Below are 20,960 nucleotides of genomic sequence, written 5' to 3' on the forward strand. Positions count from 1 at the left end.
AAAAAATTCCTCATGGGCATCCTCCTGGAAAATAGCACAAAGGTTTACTAAACATCATTGTGGCGGTGGCACCAATTATTGTTAATATACATCAAATAGCCTCGGCTGAGTCCAAGGAACAGACTGATCACTCCAATGACGGCAACTGTCAGTCTCCTCCCCAATGAAGAGAGCTGTTGAAATAATTAGTCCATGCTTTGTGAATAAAACAATAATACAACAGCCGAGATGACATCCAAAATATGCACATCGCCTCAGATGACCCGAAAACTGGCCGTGGCGTGGACAGCGGAACAAGGCCACATCTTTAAACGCAATCAGAGTCACCGGCTGCAGATGAATGCATGCTTTGTTTAAGCTTGGTATACAAATATTGATGGAAGACCAGTGACAAGGAATTCCATAAACACACAGCTTTTGGAATAGCTCGTAATATCATTGATAATATTGTCTACCTTCACGTTTTTGCATTTTCATGTTTGCATACTGTTTTTACTGCTTCATAAAATTGTGTGTGTTTCTTTTATCTGCTGCTTGCATTTTATTCTTTATTCTTTTTTCTTTTCTTTTTTAAACAGAGTTTCACTAACTACTACATCCTCTTTAAAATGTATACACTTCTTTGCAAAAAACAAATCATCAGAAAATACACCTGCAGCAGTCCAGGTAATATGAAAACACAGAAGAACATATAAGTCAGAGTTTAGAGTGCTTAAGTATTGTTTCATTGCTGAGCCTGAAGATGGTGCTGCTCAGCTGCGCGCTTCCTGTTGTAATGGTTATGAAAATGAAAACCCCTGCAAACCGCACTAACTTCAAACCTTGTGTTAACCGAGCTCAGATCCTTTTTCCGGTAACGGATCTGTTCTGGTTAAACAGAAAATCACTGAATACCTTTTCCCTCTAGTGCTAGTTTCTGCGCAGCTGGGGTGGTGGGTGGTTCGACATGACATGAGGTTCTATAATTCTATAAATATAACTGAATATTCCAGCTTAATGTAGCTTTGCAGATAAATGTGTGTATAATATTGTCATTTATTTACAGTGTGATTAGTGTATATTGTTAAGTGGCATTAGAAAGCAAAATAGCATGTACAAAAACACGCTTTCTTACTTATTTCCTTTCGTTTTAAAACCACGTGCACATTTTGCAACCTAAAAACTTTTTTAAACTTTGTTCAAACTTTTAAGTTAGTTAGATGGGCCGTTTTGTTGGTGCTTTGTTGCAACTCTTGTGAGTTTGTATTGATTTTTATATATTCATACACGTGAAGAGTTTGGCATACAGTTCACATACAGTAAGTTCAAAGCATGTCCACTGCTGTGAAACGATGACACGCAATGGTTTGGTGCGTGTTAAAAACAGGCTGTGATCCCCTACGTTAAGACAGGCCCAGAATGAAATGTGAGAGAAATCGTGGCCTGCTAATCACAGACACCCGTGACAGCTTCTAACGGCTGCTTTTCGCACATACGCTCTCGTTCAGTCTCGTTACTCTCCCATAGTAACAAGAGTCGTGTAGCACCCTCGCCTCTCCGAAGCGAGCGGAGTTAAATTGTTTCCAGAAAAACAACAAAGGACTCATCAGTGATAAAGGTGACAAATATGAACCAAAGTGTGAAAGGAAAGTCTTCACGCGAGCATGGTGGCAAAGGGGACAAGGCCTGCGATTGATGCGACTGATGAGACCAGACACGAGCCACATGAGGCCCACTGACAACGCAGGAGTCCCCTGCGGTATGTCCACCAGACTGCTTATGCACGCACGCACACACTCACACAAATGCACGCATTCACACAAGCACGCAATTTTAACACTACCACAGTGATCCCGTGCAAACGCAAATAATGCAGACATAACAGTTTTAATAAAAAGAAGTTTTAAAATGATTAAAGCTTTTGCTTATTGCTAACTTATGAGTTCGTTTATCCTTCGGATTTGTAATGTTCGCCCACCCTCTAGTGGTTTTATATTATATTGCAATTATCCCAAAATTAGCACTGCACATAAGAACAGATTTTTCTTTTCTTTTTTCTTTCTTTTTTTTTGACATTTCTGTGTTAAAGTAAAAAAAAAAAAAACTGCTGTTTCTTCCAGTCATTATTTCTTCTATTTGGCTGCCAAACAAATAAACAGCAGCACAATGAAGTTAATAAAGTACACTTTGTGTGTCTCGTGTAAGTGGGGCAAGTTTCACACGCAATTCATTTTGGCAGCAAAAAACATCCCAAATTTGGTTGGGCATCATTTGTGGAACCACGCTGACTATCCTACACATGTTGTGGACACCAGAAGTCATTCCCAGTTTGGCTCACCAACACACCCCTGGTTCCCCTCCACCGTGAGGGTGCCTTTAAAACGATATGCCTTCTGGGGTGTTCTTTTATGGACTGGAGTTGCACCATTGAGTATTGTGTAATTCTCTTCAAATCACTTTGTTCCCCTCTCTCCTCAACCCCCTCCTTTTTTTTAGCCCACCCCTGACTTAACAACCAGAAAAAGGTCACATTTTTGAGAAGTGACTTCCATGCATGTTCCATGCTGGGTCGTCACTTTCGATTTCCTAAGACCTTTCATGTCACACACCCATCAACCCAGAGAACTGCAAGCACGCTACTACAAACTACCATGTGCAACTTTTTATGCTGCTGCTGCCACTGGTGTTTTCTTCACTTATTTTATTTCAGGTTTGTCAGAACACAAAATATCATTCAAATGCACAATGTGCTGTGTATTATGTTTCTCTTGTACACCCAGGTTTTAAATCTCTCTGTGGGTACTGCTGAAGCCCATTTTGGGGCTTTAGTAGAGACCCTGCATGGGTAGGATTGGTGATAATCTTCTCCCTTCGTGTCTTCCTGAGCTTCTGCAGAATTTAACACTGAGATACCCTCAGGACACCTAGTGAGGGCTTAACGAACGACTGTCTTTTCCTTTTCCAGCACATCTTTCAGATGGTATGAGATGTTTAACTCAGGGCACAATATCATTAATGGAGCATGAAATTTAGGCCTGAAGTGCAGCAGGCTCCTAACCTGCAGGTGACACTGTCTGCATGAAGCTTTTATTGTGACTTAAGTGAGCTGTATTATAACCACATTTGACTGGTGACAATTAGTGACCTTTTGCCTATCCAGCAGCCATCCATTTCAATTACGCAAAGCTGGAAATCTTTTGTGGATAACCAAGTAAAATACTAGCCAGAGAGCTTCCACTGTACTTTTACTGTACTTTACTGCACTATACTTTACGGAACCAAAAATTAGGTGAGAAGGGGTCTATATTTATGGGTGTGGATTAACAATAGTCAGCTGCGTCTGACCTTCTGTGACTATATTAATATTTATTAGACAATATACCAAACAAGGAGGTAGATAACTTATGGATGAAGCCTACTATAGGTTATTGTGAGTTCTTTTTTCCAGTTAACTGTCCTCCTCTTCTAGTAAAAGTCTTTCTCGTCGATCAATAATTAATAAATCACAAAGTTAGATATTGTAATCTATGGTAAATTTGCTAGCCCCTGATGATGCGAAAACTGAGGCTCTCTCCCTCACATCACATGATGTGCTTAAGTTATGATATTTTTTGTGGATTATTGTTAGCATTGTCAAAGTAAAACAAACCCTTATTTTTGTACCTTTCATAAGTGTCCACAATATGTACTTTCAGCTTCTCACTTATTTTTTGTGTTTACCTTGGGACCAGCACAAAGAGTACACTAGCTTGTGACCTCCCTAAAGCTGGGTTTGTGTCTCTTGGTTGCAAACCGGGGATCTTTTAACCAATTAACCAATAAACCACAAAGCAACTTCCTAAGTGTATCCACAGTGAACGTCAAATAGCTTACTGTAAAACAAGAAGCACTCAAAAACCACAGAGCTCTGCAAAGGCAGGTTGCCCTCTGGGCAGAATTTACTTTAAAGTATTTTGTATATATTCATTTTGTTTTCTTTGTTCTTTTTAAAAGTACTTTAAGAATTTTATACTGTTATAAAAAAGAGACATGTTGGAGTCAACTTGAAAGAAAGTTGTCAAATGGGGCATGATATTTGGATGCAAACTATAATGGGATATTTAGAATCCCCATATACTAGTATCATTTACTAAATGTTGCCAATACAAACAAAGGCAATAGAACTTTAACAATAGTTTTAAAGATAAAAGACATTTTTAATACAAGTTTGACCTTGAAGAAGAGTTCAGATGTCCAAAGTAATTATATATTTAGAATCCCCGCAAATGTGCCTGGCACAGTTTTAAGGAATACACTATTACTAGGCGGGGCCTATCGCGCGGTGCCGCGCGCTTCACTCGGACTTTCTGACCACGTCATGATCCACCTGATCCCCACGTACAGACAGAGGCTGAAGCTCTCCAAACCTGTCGTGAGGACCAAAAAACTGTGGAGCAACGAGGCTGTGGAGGAGCTTCGCACGTGTTTGGAGACCACAGACTGGGACACAATGAAGGCTGCTTCTAACAGCTTGGACGAGTTTACGGACACTGTCACCTCCTATATCCACTTCTGTGAGGACAGCATTGTGCCATCACGCACCAGGGTGAGTTATAACAATGACAAACCCTGGTTTACTCCTAAACTCAAAAAGCTGTGGCTGGAAAAGAGTAAGGCGTTCAGAAGCGGAGACAGGGACTGCTACAGAGAGGCCAAGTACAGGTTCACTAAAGAAGTGGACATTGCCAAACATCAGCACTCTGAGAAGATGCAGCAGCAGATCTCAGAGAATGACTCGGCCTCTGTGTGGAAAGGTTTTAGGAATATTACAAACTACAAGCCTAAAACCCCCCACTCCACTGATGACTTGCTCTTAGCCAACACCCTTAACGACTTCTACTGCCGTTTTGACGAGCCATCAGGCAGCCTTCACACCTCCAACGACCCCAACAATAGAGGCACTTTGGACACTCATTCCCCCACCTCTCCCCCCTCCATAGAGCCATCACCACCTTCAAACTGTTCACCTGCAACACCCGCCCCCTCACCCCACACAAAAGAGGATTTCACACCACCTCCTCCGACCACAACTCTTCATATTCATGAAGCAGATGTGAGGAAGCAGTTTAGGAGTCTGAATGCTCGGAAAGCTCCCGGCCCAGACGGTGTGTCTCCTGCCACCCTCAGACACTGTGCAAACGAGCTGGCCCCAGTGTTTTCTGGCATCTTCAACTCCTCACTGCAGGCATGTCATGTGCCTGCCTGCTTCAAGTCCTCTACCATAATCCCTGTCCCCAAGAAACCTAGGATCACTGGACTAAATGACTACAGACCCGTGGCTCTGACATCTGTGGTCATGAAGTCATTTGAGCGCCTAGTTCTCTCCCATCTCAAGACCCTCACGGCCCCCCTCCTGGACCCCCTGCAGTTTGCATATAGAGCCAACAGGTCTGTAGACGACGCCATCAACATGGCCCTACACTTCATCCTGCAGCATCTGGACTCCCCAGGAACCTACGCCAGGATCCTGTTTGTGGACTTCAGCTCTGCCTTCAACACCATCCTTCCAGACCATCTCCGAGGCAAGCTTTCCCAGATGAATGTGCCTGATCCCATCTGCCGGTGGATCACTGACTTCCTGACGGACAGGAAGCAGCACGTGAGGCTGGGAAAGAATGTCTCGGACTCCCGGACCATCAGCACCGGCTCCCCTCAGGGCTGTGTTCTTTCTCCTCTGCTCTTCTCCCTGTACACCAACTGCTGCACCTCCACCCACCAGTCTGTCAAGCTAATCAAGTTCGCAGATGACACCACCGTCATTGGGCTCATCTCGGACGGGGACGAGTCTGCCTACAGGAGGGAGGTTGAACGTCTGGTGTCTTGGTGCAGCCACAACAACCTGGTGCTGAATGCCCAGAAGACAGTGGAGATTATTGTGGACTTCAGGAAGCACACAGCCCCACTCCCCCCCATCATCCTGACTGACACCCCCATCACCTCTGTGGACTCATTCCGCTTCCTGGGTACCACCATCACCCAGGACCTGAAGTGGGAGCCCACCATCACCTCCGTCATCAAGAAAGCCCAGCAGAGGATGTACTTCCTGAGGCAGCTGAAGAAATTCAACCTGCCAACACGGACGATGATGCAATTCTACACTGCAATCATTGAGTCCATCCTCACCTCCTCCATCACCGTGTGGTACGCTGGAGCCACTATCAGGGACAAACAGAGACTGCAGCGTGTTGTGCGCTCTGCTGAGAAGGTGATTGGCTGCAGACTCCCATCTCTGCAGGACCTGTACACCTCCAGGACATTGCGGCGTGCAGCCCGGATCTCAGCTGACCCTTCTCACCCTGGACACAGTCTGTTTGACCTGCTCCCCTCAGGCAGGAGGCTCCGGTCCATTCGCACCAGAACCTCTCGCCACAAGAACAGTTTCTTCCCCTCTGCTGTTGGACACATGAACAATAACCACATGATTGTCCCCGCCACTAACACATGACCCTACGCTGTGTCACTGCATCATTTCATGTTTGGCACTGATCACCACCTGCACTCATGTATATATCTTTCTACGTAGCACTCATAATTCTTATTCTCATGTATATATCTCATGTATATCTCATGCACATATCTTTCTTTCTACATAGCACTTTAATTCTTATTGTCTGCACTGAAGCACCACAGCAATTTCCCAATGTTGTAAACCTCAACATCTGGCAATAAACCCATTCTGATTCTGATTCTGATTTTGCCAAAAACATTTACTCACCCATCCAAATCACTGAATTAAGGTGTTCCAGTCATTTGGTACAAGAACCCACATAGCAAGCAGGTCTGGCCCAGATCTGGTATCAAGTCAGCACTGCTGGATGACTTCTGGGATGGTAAGTGGTATGTCATCCAGATATGGGCCAGACCTGGTGGATTGGTTTATGTGGCCCAGGCCCATAGAAAACAGGTCTTCCCTGGATCCAGCATCAAGCTGGCACTTCTGACTGACTGGTGTCATGGCAGGGTGTATGTCAACCAGATGTTTGCCAGGCCTGGCAATGATGGCAATATTTATATTCCTATTCTCCTATTTTAGTCAGAAGACCCAAATGCCGTGTTGCAATACTATACTGCTATGGTAGCCAACGTTTCAAATGCAGGTTTGACAGGTTTGTGAGTGTACACTTTATCCAATACCTATTGACGGTTTACTCATCTCTGTCAGTGGGTGGCTGTAGCTCAGGAGGGAGAACAGGTCACCTTCTGATTGAAAGGTTAGTGGTTCGATTCCTGGCTCCTCCAGTCTGCATGTCAAGAGTGTGAATGTAGTTAGGAAGCACTCAGTTTAGTGAAATTGGGCAAGTTGTATAGAGCAATTTAAGTAATCCTGAAGAGTAGAAAAGCACTATAAAAGAATCAGTCCATACGCTGTCTGAACAGAGTTTTGTCATGTTACTTTTGCAGTGTTTTGCATGTTCCGGCATATGTTTTTTATTATATGGCTTGATTAAGGTACACATTAGGCTGACATCTGCGGCCAGAGCTGAAACTGTTCTGGGCCAGCACAGAGCCAGCGGTGTGTCTACTGCTGGCCCATGTGTGGGCCACATCTGGCAAACCTGATCTGGGCCACCAAAGGGCTGTCATTCTTTGCAGTATGTGGGCCATGTGTAAGCACATTGTGTGGGCCAGATCTGGGCCATACCAATTTTGCTATGTGGGAAGCACCTAAGCACGCAGACTGCTGCTACAAACATTTGTGAAAGAATGGGTTTCTCTAAGGAGCTCAGTGAGTTCCAGCATGGTACTGTGATAGGATGCTACCTGTGCAAGTCCAGTTGTAAAATTTCCTCCCTAATAAATATTCCACATTCAGCTGGTAGTAATGTTATAACAAAGTGCAAGGGATTTGGAATGACAGCAACTCAACCATGACGCAGTAGACCATGTAAAATAACAGAGTGGGGATTGGTGGGTGCTGAGGCACATAGGGGAAAGATTCTGCATGGGTTTCCATGACTGAGCAGTTACATCCAAGCCTTTCATCACCAAACATAATGCAAAGTGCCAGATGCAGTGCTCTAAAGCACATCGCCCGTGTACTCTGTCTGGCAATCTGATGGACGAATCTGGGTTTGGTTGTTGCCAGGAGAAATGTACTTGTCTGACTCCATAGTACCAAGTGTAAAGTTTGGTGGAGGGGTGATTATGGTGTGAAGTTGTTTTTCAGGCTCGGTTCTTCAGTTCCAGCCAAAGAAAGTTGGCCAATTTCATGCTCCCAACTTTGTGGGAACAGTTTGGGGATGGTCCCTTGCAATTCCAACTTGGTTACGGACCAGTGCACAGAACAAGGTCTATGAATGAGCAAGTTTGTTGTGGAAGAGCTTGACTGACCTGCACAGAGTCCTGAACTCAATAGATCACCTTCAGGAATTAGAGTAGGGACGGCGAGCCAGGCCTCTTTGTCCAGCATCAGTGTCTGACCGGTGACTGACCAATTATGCTTCTAAAAGAATGGTAATAAATTCCCATAAACATGCCTAAAACTTGTGGAAAGCCTTCCCAGAAGAGTTGAAGCTGTTATAGCTACAAAGGATTGGCCGACATCATATCAAACCTTATGGATTAAGAATGTTACTCAAGATGTTACTCAAGTTCTATGGCTGTGAAAGATGGCTGAATACTTCATAATCTAGCATTATTATCACTCAGTGTTGGGGAGTAACGGAATACATGTACCGCCGTTAAGTATTTAAAATACAAAATATGAGTAACTGTATTCCGTTACAGTTACCGTTTAAAAAGGTGGTATTCAGAATACAGTTACTTTGTTGAAATAAATGGATTACACTGCGGTACTTTCCTGTTTCATTTTGTCGCGGGTCAGGACTGTTTGGGTTTTGTTTGACAGCTACATTCTGTTGTTCCAGGCGGCAGCGTTACGGTTGCCATGGTTACAGGGCGACGCTCGCTCTCTCTCTGCGACTGTGTGTTTCCTAGGTGAGAGAGCGCCTTTTCGTTGTTGTTGTTGTTGTGCTAAGCTAACAGGCAGAATGCTACAAGCATAGCTCTAAAGAATGTAGCATCATGGGCAGTGTAGTCCGCAGAGAGAATGGACTGCCATACACGTTATGGGTCTGTGAGCGCGAGGAGGGAGAAAAAGGGGAGTGGAAAGGTACGAGTTGTCATCGAGGAAAAACGGGAGCTGGAAGCATGTAAATATAATAATAAGCACTTCAGCCAAGCTATTAAGACTCGACTGTACACCGTGTTCGTGTTTTCCTCCGAAAACAATAAGTTCCGTTGGAGCAGTCTTTCAACGCCTCTCTCTGTCTCTCGCAAGAAAAGTTGACCCACACAACAAAGTAAAGCTAGCTTTTGGCTACGAGCCGACAGGGACCCCGCCGTATTAGTCAGAGGTCCCTTTACTACAGCTCGGAGTCGCGGACCTTCAGTAATAGTAATAAATCACACGGCAATAGTACATTCACGTTGTTGTAAAAAGCATGATAATATATTAAGTAATCCAAAGTATTCAGAATACATTACTGTCATTGAGTAACGTAACGGAATACGTTACAGAATACATTTTGGGGCATGTATTCTGTAATGGAATACATTTTAAAAGTAACCTTCCCAACACTGTTATCACTTTCACCTTGAAGGAGAGGTCAGAGGTCAAATTTGACATCTTTATATGGTACTTTCTATATGTTAACAATACACACCACACTTATAAGAATCATAGTTTCTAAGTTCTAAGGCTTTTTGTCAATTTTGATCAATAAATCATTAAGTTTATCTTGAAGACCTTGGTGGATTTAAGCCAAACTTGAATGGATTTTTAACATGACCTCACTCTATACCTTTTTTCAAGCTACTTAGATTACTGTGACCTGGATGACTGAGAACCTGCACAGACATATTTACAGACAGAAAGACATACATGCATTCACTTTTGTTTTTTGCTTTTTTGTTTTTTTCACTCATCAGTTTCAATTATAAAGGTTTTACAGTCATGTGTCATGAGGGAAATGGCAACTCCAGCTGTCAGGTGGCTGCTGACACTGCTAGCTGTAGCTACACAGTTAAAATTAGTCATAATTTATTAGAATTAGCGGGGATTTCCCTCCATCAACGCCACTGGACTATTCTTCATCGTCTTGATGTTTTCACTTTAAAATACAAAACAGTCCAAAATGTTGGGGCACCTAATTTCCATCAGTGAAGTAGTATGAGCACACTGCGTCTTTTGTTTGCAGTGAAGCTCGTGTTGCACCTTCCTTTGCCAACACAGATTCACATTGCCACATGTAACCGCTATAACTATTCTCAGAATTTAACACCTTGTATTTCAGTTTAGAGTGTTTATATGTTTTTAATCTTTCAGGCGGGTTGGTGGTTTTGATTTGTACATGCACATATATATATATATGGAGACACAACTGCCTTCAGACTGTTAGTGTTTCATTCACACATCAAGCAATACTTTAGCTTCCTGCTATATCTTCCATCAGTACCATCTCAGGCCTTCTGCATTTACCTCAGCTACATAAGAGTATGAACTTGAAAAACCTCAGAGACGGGAACGTAATAAAACCTCACACTCTATCACTTCATCTAACCTTTCTCAAAACGGCGCTGCACCCACTGCCAGCAGCAGTGAAAGTGACTCCTATGTTAACTGCAGTCAATTCAAATCATATCACAACTCCTTCTGTGGTATGCATGTAAGTCTTGCTTTTGAATATATTCAGACTCTACAAGAAGAAGTAATCAGTTCTAGTCAACCTACACGGTCCTTTTTTTCAATCCTGCTCCCAAATGAGGTGCATACTCTTCGACACAAGACAGAATAAGACAAGATAGGATATATTGTATCTTCTCCTTATGCCCAGATCACGTCATATCTTTCTCTTTCTAAATTGTAAGACGATTTGTATTTATGTACTGTAGTACCCTTTCTACTCTATTTGAGCACTTGTAATGCTTTCTACTACAAATCCCATTCGCCCAATCACACACATTCATATCGTTTTTTGTTTAACACTCACACACACACAAACTCACAGGGACAAACCCTCACTCGCTGCTGACGGATGCCTCAGGGCCAAGTCAGGGTTCAGCATCTTGCCCAAGGGTACTTCGACATGCTGACTAGTGAATTGGTAGACAACCTCTTTGTTTCCAAATCTCATAATCTTTTAGTTACTCCACTGTGCAACTAACAAAAACTCAAATTAATTTAAATTAATTTGATTTCCCCCTTAGTTTGCATCACAAACCCTCCCCTCAAACAAGATTTCTGCCACCACAAACAGTGCAAACCTGTGATGGTTTATATATATTTTGTCTGCATAAAGGAAAAAAACAAAAACAAAATTGAAGTCACACATCACAGTCCAAGTGGCTTCTTGTTGTCACACTTTAAGTGTTAATACCCAATAACGATAAACTTTTAGAAATAACATATATGAATGTTACTGTTATGTTCTCAGCATGTATGTAAATTTATGCCACATATATGTATGTATATGCATGTAAATACATAATGACTACCTGCCTCACAGCTTGTGATTTAAAGTAGCATTGTCATCCCAATTAAAAAGTAAAAATACTAAAAAAAACTGAAATGGCAAATAGGATGACAATTGATACAAGTACAATATATCTTAAATGAGGGTATTTTAATGCATTGCATGTCCTGGGGGACAGGATGTTAACATGCAACTACTGTTGTTGTTCATGTGTGACATTTACCCAAATGTAATGTGTGATGTCAGAAAGGAGAGGTGGGATTTGAACACTTCACATAAACTTTGCAAAGATATTTCAAGCCTTGCTGCTTCTTTTACAACCATAACTAGCAGACTCTGCAGCATTTACAGTTAAAAAATACTTGGTTACTCTGTTTCTAACTGTAAGTATTCCTTATTATAGTTTTCTTTGTCTATATAGCAGCACAGTGGTCTGTTGCTCCTGTATTTACATGCATTTTCCTGCCTGTGTTGATTTATTATGACATTCTTTCTTATTTTCATAAAGTGACAGGCAAGATGGCTGGTGGAAACATGACCCTGGACTCTGTTGCAGTTCCATCAAACCAGAGCAGCTGTGATGTGTTTGTATACCAAAGAGCCGCAGTGGTCCTTTTCCCCATTTTCTACTCTGTGGTATTCATCATCAGCACATGCGGCAACAGTTTGGTTCTCCGTGTCATCTGCCAGAGAAAACAGAAGTTCAACTCCACCTCCATTTATCTGGTCAACCTTGCTTTATCTGATGCTCTGTTCACACTGGCACTTCCTGGGAGAATTACCTACTACATCCGTCACTTTGACTGGCCTTTTGGTGACCTTCTCTGCAAAGTGACCACACTTCTTTTCTTTACAAACACATATGCAGGTAATATGAGAAATTTTGTCATTGTACTTTTGGAGCTTGTCTTTGTGTATGTCTGTACAGGTGCTGCCAGATCTTTATACTAGTTTTAGTTCACTTTTTTCTATTTAGAAAGACACATGCAAAACATGTCAGTAATTACAGACATGACCAGTACATCATATCTGTCACATATGACATATATATCTACTAACACTCAAAAAGCATTGCATTTAAACTTTTGAAATACATGAAACATTTCCAAATGTTCAACAACAAAACAAAATGCTCAGATTGCAACTGGGATGGTGAACGCAATAAGCAGAAGCTGTGTGTCACTTCCATTACATTCTCACCAGGTATCGGCTTCATGACCTGCATCAGCTTGGACAGATACCTGGCCATGGTGCATCCACACCGGCTGCAGTGTTTAAGGAGTGTAAAGGTTGTTCGAAGGGTGTGCTGCCTGGTCTGGGCTCTAGTTTTTCTGGAGGTAGCGCCTCTGCTGTTCCGCAGCATGCTGCATGAGCATCAGGGAAGACGAACCTGCATGGAGTACTTCAACTTCGAGGGCTCCCGCTTCACTCCGTATCTTCTGATTCTGGCCTGCGTTGTGTCCTTCTGCTGCCCGCTTACCATTATCATGTGCTGCTACGCCAAGATCAACATTAAACTGCGAGATGCAGCTAAAAAGAACTCTGTAACTGGTCGCTCAAGGAGGAATCACAGGGCCAACACTATTATTCTGCTCATCCTCCTCACCTTCATCGTATGTTTTAGCCCTTATCACGTCAATGTCATCCAGTTTATGGCCAGAAAAATACACCACCAGCCAACCTGTGAAGAACTGAGAGCCTTTAAAGTGTCTTTACAGGTGAGAACTGCTGTGTTTTCTTTTTTCAATTGATTTTAAAATGTCCCCGTCATTTCTCTTTCTTTTTTTCCTTTTCATAATTTACCCTTACCTTCTAGATTACCGTTTCGTTAATGAACTTCAACTGCTGCTTGGATCCAGTCATCTACTTTTTTGCCATTAAGACATACAAGAAGAGAGTGATGAGCCTGTTTAAAGACTATCTCTATACTTCCGGCGCCTCCTCCAAAATGACAGCTGAGAACAGCAGCAGCAACACCTGAGAAACCACAGCTGATTCTGCAAGATGCACATATAGAACATATGCCACAGACCTATTTTCCCATGCTAAACTAAAAAAGAAAGAAAAAGAAAAGGGCTTTATTTTACGTAGTCTCTTCTGCTGATGTGTTTTTTTAAATCCCTTCCATCTAAAATATATATCAATTGTGTATGGACACATGCAGTGTATGTGCCTTAATTTAGCTGTAAAAAAATGAACTAAATCCTTGTTCTGCTGTTAGTGTTGCACCCAGTATTTGTTTGTACTGTATGTATTGCCAAGTGGTTTTGTTGTTGTTGTTTTTGTTCATATGATGGCCTTTTCTTTTTTTCTTTATGTGTTTTCTTTATTATTATTTTTTAGTTTAGTTTTTTAATTTGTTTGATTTTGTTTTTTGGTTACAATGTGTATTCAGTCTAGTATCAACAGCGTCATACAGTAATCGTAAAAGGAAGTTACTCTAATCCATATTTTCGTGGTAAAAGGGATTTTGTATATTATGTATTTGTACATTGTTAAGAAAATGTCCCAACCTATGTGTTTGTTTCCAAACTCTTTCTGAAAATACTGTGGCCATTAACGCAACACGGAAGCAGCTTGTACTTCCTTTTTTTGTTAGAGAAGCACATACCCAGCCAAGTCTTGGGTGAAATTTTTCACTGTAAGAGGAACCATTTGAGCAAATTTGTAAAGCATACGCTCCTGCTATCAAAGATGTTATTCATATGATCCCAGCAGTATTACGTATTTCACAAAATGGAAGAACTGCGGGTAGGACAAAATGAGAACATGTCACACTTCTCTCTTTCATACCCACATCTGAGTTTTGTGTGGGAGTACGCAGATGAAAATCACCACTTCCTCACCCACCTTTCCTGCTCCCCTATCATAGGCCTCATTCCTGCTGGGCTCCACATCTTGTGGTGAGGGTACACTGTGTATTTTATGTGTGTATGTGTGTGTGTTTGTGTGTGCGCTCCTTGCAAATTTACGCAGGTGCACATTGTCTGTTTATAGCACAAAGTGTCATATTTAAATTTAACCTTTCGCATTTCCTGAGTTTTTCTGGAGATGTTGCCCTTTAGTTTTACATCGAAAACAATGTGCATAAACTATTCTATAAAGAAACATTAAACTGCTTTGAATGATTACTAATTTTTTTTTGTTGTTTTTTTTATTGCTGGGGAATTTATTCACTTGTCAAGACACGGGCTACACAAACAAGGAAACAATTTTTTTCCACTTCTAGTCTTCTGAGGTTCTGAGGAAAACACAGTGAAATGAAAAAAAATGAAAGATGATTAAAACAGAAAGCAACATCATTGTCAGATCAGAATAGTAAAGGTTAATGAGTTCTACTAAGTAAATCCGAATTACCTTGAATGATTTTACATATTTTATTAAGGTAAATTAAGAAACATTTTATGTGTTCATATATGGGACACAAGCATTTGACGTATATGATGAAAATGTATAAATAAAGACAATAATACTAACAACATTAAGCAGCATTAATGGAAATGGCTTCATTTGTTTGAGATCTGCTCAGTAATTCACTGTATATTGTATGAACCTGATTAAGTCTAAGTGATCCTTAAATTAGGAGAAAAATGATCATTTACAGTTTTTTCTGATTGCTTAAGCACATTTTTTGTAACTATTGGCTAATTTTGCAAAACTCTACACACAAATAAGAAAACCTGTCACCCAATCATCAAAACATTGTAGTTCTCTTGCAAAAGCAAACACAGCTAGATTAACTCTTCACACCTTCGTAAAAATGGTGTTTCCGTATCAAACAGTACACACAAGCCATCATCTACTAAGCACACAATGCGCCAACTGCACACTGATGGTATGAATACAAAACACATCTGGCTTTTGCTTTCTCTGTGCACAAGGTAGGCTATGTCAGTTTGAGCTCATACTTCTGTCATAGATCCATAAGCATAGAGGGATCCAAACTTCAAGTACTGGTGTTTATTCAAACACATCAAAACAAACACAAGTGTTTATTTCCAAGTATAGGATTATTTGCAATCGCCATAATGACTATATGGGTTACTTGGTCTGCAGTGAACATGCTTCCTCTGCCCCAGCATCTGGTCATCTAGCAATTCTGTAAAGTAACAATTTCAGTATTTTTACATCAATGGTATTGGTGTGTTTCTCATTGGCATATGGCAGTGCTACAAATCTTTGTGCGAAGTGACTGTGCTAACCGATTCTCATTTCAAGATGTCCTTATGGTACTTGCTACAGTGTAGCGGCTCGAGTTAGGCTGGACCCGTTGGCCAGCTACCCTCAGGGTCATTCCACGGTTGATTACATGGTCCACTATTGTAGCTCTGATGTCATCAGCAATTCTATTTCTTACTCTTCCTACCCTTCCTCTCCCCCCTCCTCGTCTTCCTCTTGCTCCTCCTTGTCCTTGTCGTCCTCTTCGTCCTACTTCTTCACCTCCACGTCCTCTTCTTCGGCCTCCTCTACTTCTCACTCTTTCTGCTCCCTCCATTGTACTCCGCACACACAGCTTACCTGTATTATAGTGCTTAGGCTGATTGCAAAGTGAACTAATTATCTAAAAAAGTTTTCACATGTGAAAGTGTGCCAGACAGTTGGCAAATTAGTGTTAATGATAGCCATACATGTGTATACTTTTGCTAGGAGTGTGTTGGAAATTTGGTAATTGAGTGTTGTGCAGTGAATTGTGCCTACAGTTTTGCAAAGTGTGTGTTACAAAATTGCAAACTGAGTGCAAAGCAGTTTTTGAGCTTTTAGTTTTGCAAACTCAGTGAGTGGTTTTGCTATAAGTCTGAATAGTTTTAGAGATTGTGCTACAGGAATCACAGTTAGGGTTTAAGCATTCAGAAAAAACTGTAACAGATCAAACAAAGAGGTTGTTAGAAACAGCATTTTAGCTCATCAGACATGGTAACCACAAAGGCAAACGAAACACTTCCTAGTGTGAGAAAATTAAGCAATAAATTGTTTATCACATCTGGCAAGAACCCGCAAGTTTGATATCCTATGTAGATCTTTAGATAGAGTACCAAACTCTGGTGCAACACAAGAAGTTCTCGTGTGTGTGTGTGTGTGTGTGTGTGTGTGTGTGTGTGTGTGTGTGTGTGTGTGTGTGTGTGTGTGTGTGTGTGTGTGTGTGTGTGTGTGAGAGAGAGAGAAAGAGTGAGTGTGTGTTTGTGTTTTGTTTGTTTGTTTGTTTGTTTGTGCATGGGCAGCACAGAATTAATGAGGTTAGCAGGAAATTGTTGCTGCTATTTTAGCTGCAACAAAGACAAGCTTGTTATGTTAATAAGTATATTCTATATTAGATGCTCGGATGTGAGAATGCAATGGGCTGGTAATTAACTTTTTACCCTGTTCAAGCTGGGATAAGGTAGTTATGAAAGTGGATGGATGGATTAATTTGGGATTAATTTAGTTTGGGTACAGGGTGAGCAATCTGAGCAGTGAAGCCCACACTTTTCTTTACCCCAACCACCACTGAGACATTCTCAAGAGACATAATCTCTCCAGCGAGTCCTGGGTCTGCCCCTGGGCCTCCTCCCAGTTGGACATGCCCAGAATACTTCACAGAAGAGGTTTCCAGGAGGCATCCTTGTCCGATACCTGGACCATCTCAACTTTCTATGTGAAGAAACAACGGCTCTACTTTGAGTCCCTCTTGCATGACTGAGCTCTTCACCCTATCTCTAAGAGCCACTCTTTGAAGGAAAATAATTCTGCTGCTTGTATCTGTGATAGAAAAGAAAGTGATTAGATTTCTTTAACGTTTTTTTTTTTTAAGGTTTCAGCTCTCATCTGAGAAGCTTCTTCAGGTAAAAAGCAAATGGTAAAGAGTCCCAGGTATTTAATCCCTAGTGGGAGTTGTTAAGAGTGTCGTTGACCCACTATTGATCATGTGCCTCATCACATGCTCCAAGGTGTGAAAAAGGTTTTGGGCGAAACCATTGTGAGACTTTGCCTCGCCCCATTATGTGACCCATTGAGATCATCTGATGCAAGATGTGAGTGGGGTTGAGGCACCTCGGATGGGATCTCAAAACTGCATTGTAGGTGCCAGAGAGTTGGTGTCATAAGACACCCCCTCTGTTCAAAGATGCTTGTTCACAGTGGGCATAGATGGTCTCTTTCACTCCTCTTTCCAGCCATCTGTCTTCTCTATAGTGTATAAAAGCCTATTTCTTCTTAAAAGGTGCACAATTGCAGAGGTGGGAAGCAATGAAGCAAAAAATCCTGTGTTACTGTACTTAAGTAGAATTTTCCATTATCTTTACTTTCCTTGAGTATTTAGTTTTCTGGAAACTTTTTACTTTTACTTTTTACATTTATTTTCTTACAAATATCTCTACTTCCTACTGCTTACATTTTCAAAACAGGGTAGTTACTTTTGGTTTAAGACATTTGAGGAGTTATTATTTCACGCTACTGTATACCTTCAATCCTGAATGTTTTTGATTCAATCACCACGGCTTATCATGAAAAAGGCAAATGAAAAAGACAAAATCATGTAATTTATGCATGATTTACTGCGCAATATTCAGGTGTTCTTACTTCAGCATCTAGCTACCCCTACAGAGAGAAATGAGCACAAAGAGTGACATTTTGTTTTTGTTTAAAAGTGGTAGGTAATTTCAAATGTAGCGTTTCTATCAGCTCAACAAACATCAGCAAACACACAAACTGTTTCTGTGAAGCTTAGGGCACACTCTGTATGCTAGTTAAAGGTACAATTGCGATATTTCCCAACAGGAGAAAAGAATGAGAGCTCACGTCACTCAAAGATGGAGCAAGATGTATGAAAGACAGGAAAGGAGAGGAAGACAGAGTTCTATTTAAAGGTAAGAACAGCTAGTTATGGAGCAAGAGACATTGGAAAAGAGAAAAAAAAGTACTTTTGTGAAATCTGAAATGCAATTTTTAATTTTTTATTTTAAATTGAGATCCCAAGGGAGACTCCCCCCCCCCCGGTATTTATTGAACTTCCATTGGTACCTGTGAAGCTGTACAAAACCGTGCAGCTAGATGTTACAGTTTTTCTCGATTGCTTAAACAAATTTTTTGAAACTATGCCTCGTATTCTCAAAACACAAATCCATAACATCTCACCCAATTTCCCAAACATCGTATTTTGAGGTCAAAATGAAGCTCTACACCCAAAACCATACCCTATGGTTTTGGTTCTGCCTGGGAGGCTATGAAGGCAGAAAGATGTTAGAAAACCTCATGAACCAGAGCAGCGCGATGGAAGCTAACATTATCCCAAACAACAACGTAGTGAGGGTGCTCTGGCTGTGCTAGTTCCCTGTAGTCCAACTGGAACATATTTTGTCTTAGACCATCAAGAAAAGTAAGGAGAAGCATGGTGTTATAGGGTCCTAGAATGGCATGGCGGTGGAGTATCCCTCCATGGCTGATGGCTGCACACAGAGTGACATTCCCTCCACGCTGACCAGGGACATTTACAGTAGCCCGATGGTCAATTATGTTCCTCCAACTCTACCTCATCCACCTCCTCCTCACTGGTGTCCTAGACTGCCTTCTCCTCCTCCTCCTCCTTGACCTTTTCCTTTGCTTGTTTTTGGATCCATTGTTTCATCCTAAATGAGCTGACTTTGGCCATTTTGTCTATCCATCAAAGTTTCTGATTGGTCTGTGATACAGTTTGACTCCTAGTGTTTCCACTATTGAGCTAAAGGTGTGCTGATGTGAGAACATTATTGACTGCTAGTGCTTTCTAAGTGACCACATGGTGTCAGAACTGACAAATGTAGGGATTTTTGAGTAGAGTTTTGCAGTAACAGTTCACCACATCTGACTCATGTGGTAAAGCAGGGGCATAGTGTTTACAGTTCAGTGTTTACAGTGGGTGTCCGTTTTGGAAAGTGTCATTATGGTTATTAAATTTGGGTTCACGAGACTGGTTATAGTGTTTAAGCAATCAAGAAAAACTGTAAGATCTTTCTCCTACTTATGAATAGCACTCAGTGTGCTGCTATGTTGAGCATATAGTAAGAATAAAAGGAGGCAGAAATAAAATGAGTTCTGTCTTTTCGCTAATATAATTTTATTACATTAATATAGCACAAGGTTCAGTTTGCTTTGGACAAAAATAGCTGGTAGAAACATCTTATAAAGAGTTATCTTTGTTTACTTTCTTACTTTAAGTTTATTTCAGAGCCTTTACCTGTACGTATACTCCACTTTTGCTTCAGTGTAAAAGTTGAAACAGTACTTCAACTTTTACAAGATCATTTTTAAACCCACTTAATTACAGAATGTCTGCATTTTAGCCACCTCGCCACACGTGTAAGGAAAATCTATTTGTGTGTTGAGCAGCAGAGTTGAGTTGAGTATGTGGTTTGCGCCAATAAAAGACTCGTCAAATCTTCTCTACTACTGTCAAACAGCTTATTCTGCTATTAACGCTTGTTTGGTGTTGGTTATTGGATCAGATTATTGATGTCTGAAAAATAAACAAGACATATTGCTAATTTATCAATTTATTAATATAACTAACAGGAGCCTCAGTCCTCCAAGATGACAATGCTCGTCCCTGTAGAGTGGGGTTTTCAACAATATAAACAGGGGTGCACATAAGTGGTCTGCAGGTGCGCATTCGCTGTCAAAATAAAAGACGCGCACCAGATAAGAAGTTGCAATGCGTGTTTGCGTACATAAGATTTTCTGGAGGAGGACAGACATTAGTTTAGAACTCTTAAAGATGTCGAAGAAGCAAGCTCCTGTAAGCAGTTACTTTGGTGTTCCTCCACCTCCAAAGAAATGTCAGAAGGAGTCCGAACCGCAAAAGAAGCGCGTATTCTCGGAAAAGTGGTTGCAGGAGGTGAGCCGGCTTCAAACAAATGATGAACGCACAGATTTATGATTACATACTCTCTCCATTCCATCCGAAGTTGAATAGACTTTTTATTTGACTTTTATTCTTGAGTAGAAATAAAATGAAACAGCACAGGATTCTGTTACCTTTGGGATCAGACCAGTTCAATCAGTTAGAAAAACAGATTTAATTTGCTGGGCAAGGTTGTTGTCAAAGAAGATACTAAAGAGAAGTACTTGTGTAAGATAAACTACCTTAACCACTGTATGTAGATCTCAAAGAAATTCCTGAAATTGTCAATTATCTCTGAGTTGCTTTAGCTTAATTGTGCAAAACTCTTGAGCCAGCCCTAATTTCTTTACACTGTATATTGATAGGAAAATGGGGGAAAATCTGATTTTAGTGAAACATTTTAAACATTTTACCAGTTAATTTTAGTTTTCAAATTTCAATATCTATCTATTAATTCCATGCAATTTCCTCTAGTTAGGGCAATGTGTACACCCTGCATGCACAGATAGTGACATAAATCTCTTTTAGGCCTGCTGATTCCAACACTGACTTGAAATTTATCTCTTTTTGTTGCAGGTAGAAGAACTGTAAAGGCATTACTGCCATCCTGTGACTTC

General features: G+C 41.1%; 1 protein-coding gene across 2 annotated transcripts; it reads left to right on the forward strand.

The window, feature by feature from the left end:
• The first annotated feature begins 1,508 nt into the window (after nucleotides 1-1,508).
• LOC146650851 (G protein-coupled receptor 183) lies at nucleotides 1,509-14,595 on the forward strand. Of its 2 annotated transcripts, none has more exons than XM_085384463.1 (4): nucleotides 1,509-1,738; nucleotides 12,001-12,360; nucleotides 12,696-13,210; nucleotides 13,309-14,595. In XM_085384463.1, exons 1-4 carry the CDS (start codon nucleotides 1,675-1,677, stop codon nucleotides 13,471-13,473), a joined length of 1,104 nt encoding a protein of 367 aa, XP_085240589.1. In that variant the 5' UTR covers nucleotides 1,509-1,674; the 3' UTR covers nucleotides 13,474-14,595. The 2 variants fall into 2 exon arrangements, with proteins under 2 accessions (XP_085240589.1, XP_085240590.1); XM_085384464.1 differs by lacking the exon at nucleotides 1,509-1,738 and adding an exon at nucleotides 8,796-8,955.
• The last annotated feature ends 6,365 nt before the right edge of the window (nucleotides 14,596-20,960 follow it).

Source organism: Rhamphochromis longiceps, linkage group LG16 (assembly GCF_057381845.1).
Source record: "Rhamphochromis longiceps isolate RC_006_pf linkage group LG16, R_longiceps_female_GT1.1, whole genome shotgun sequence".
Taxonomy (NCBI): domain Eukaryota; kingdom Metazoa; phylum Chordata; class Actinopteri; order Cichliformes; family Cichlidae; genus Rhamphochromis; species Rhamphochromis longiceps.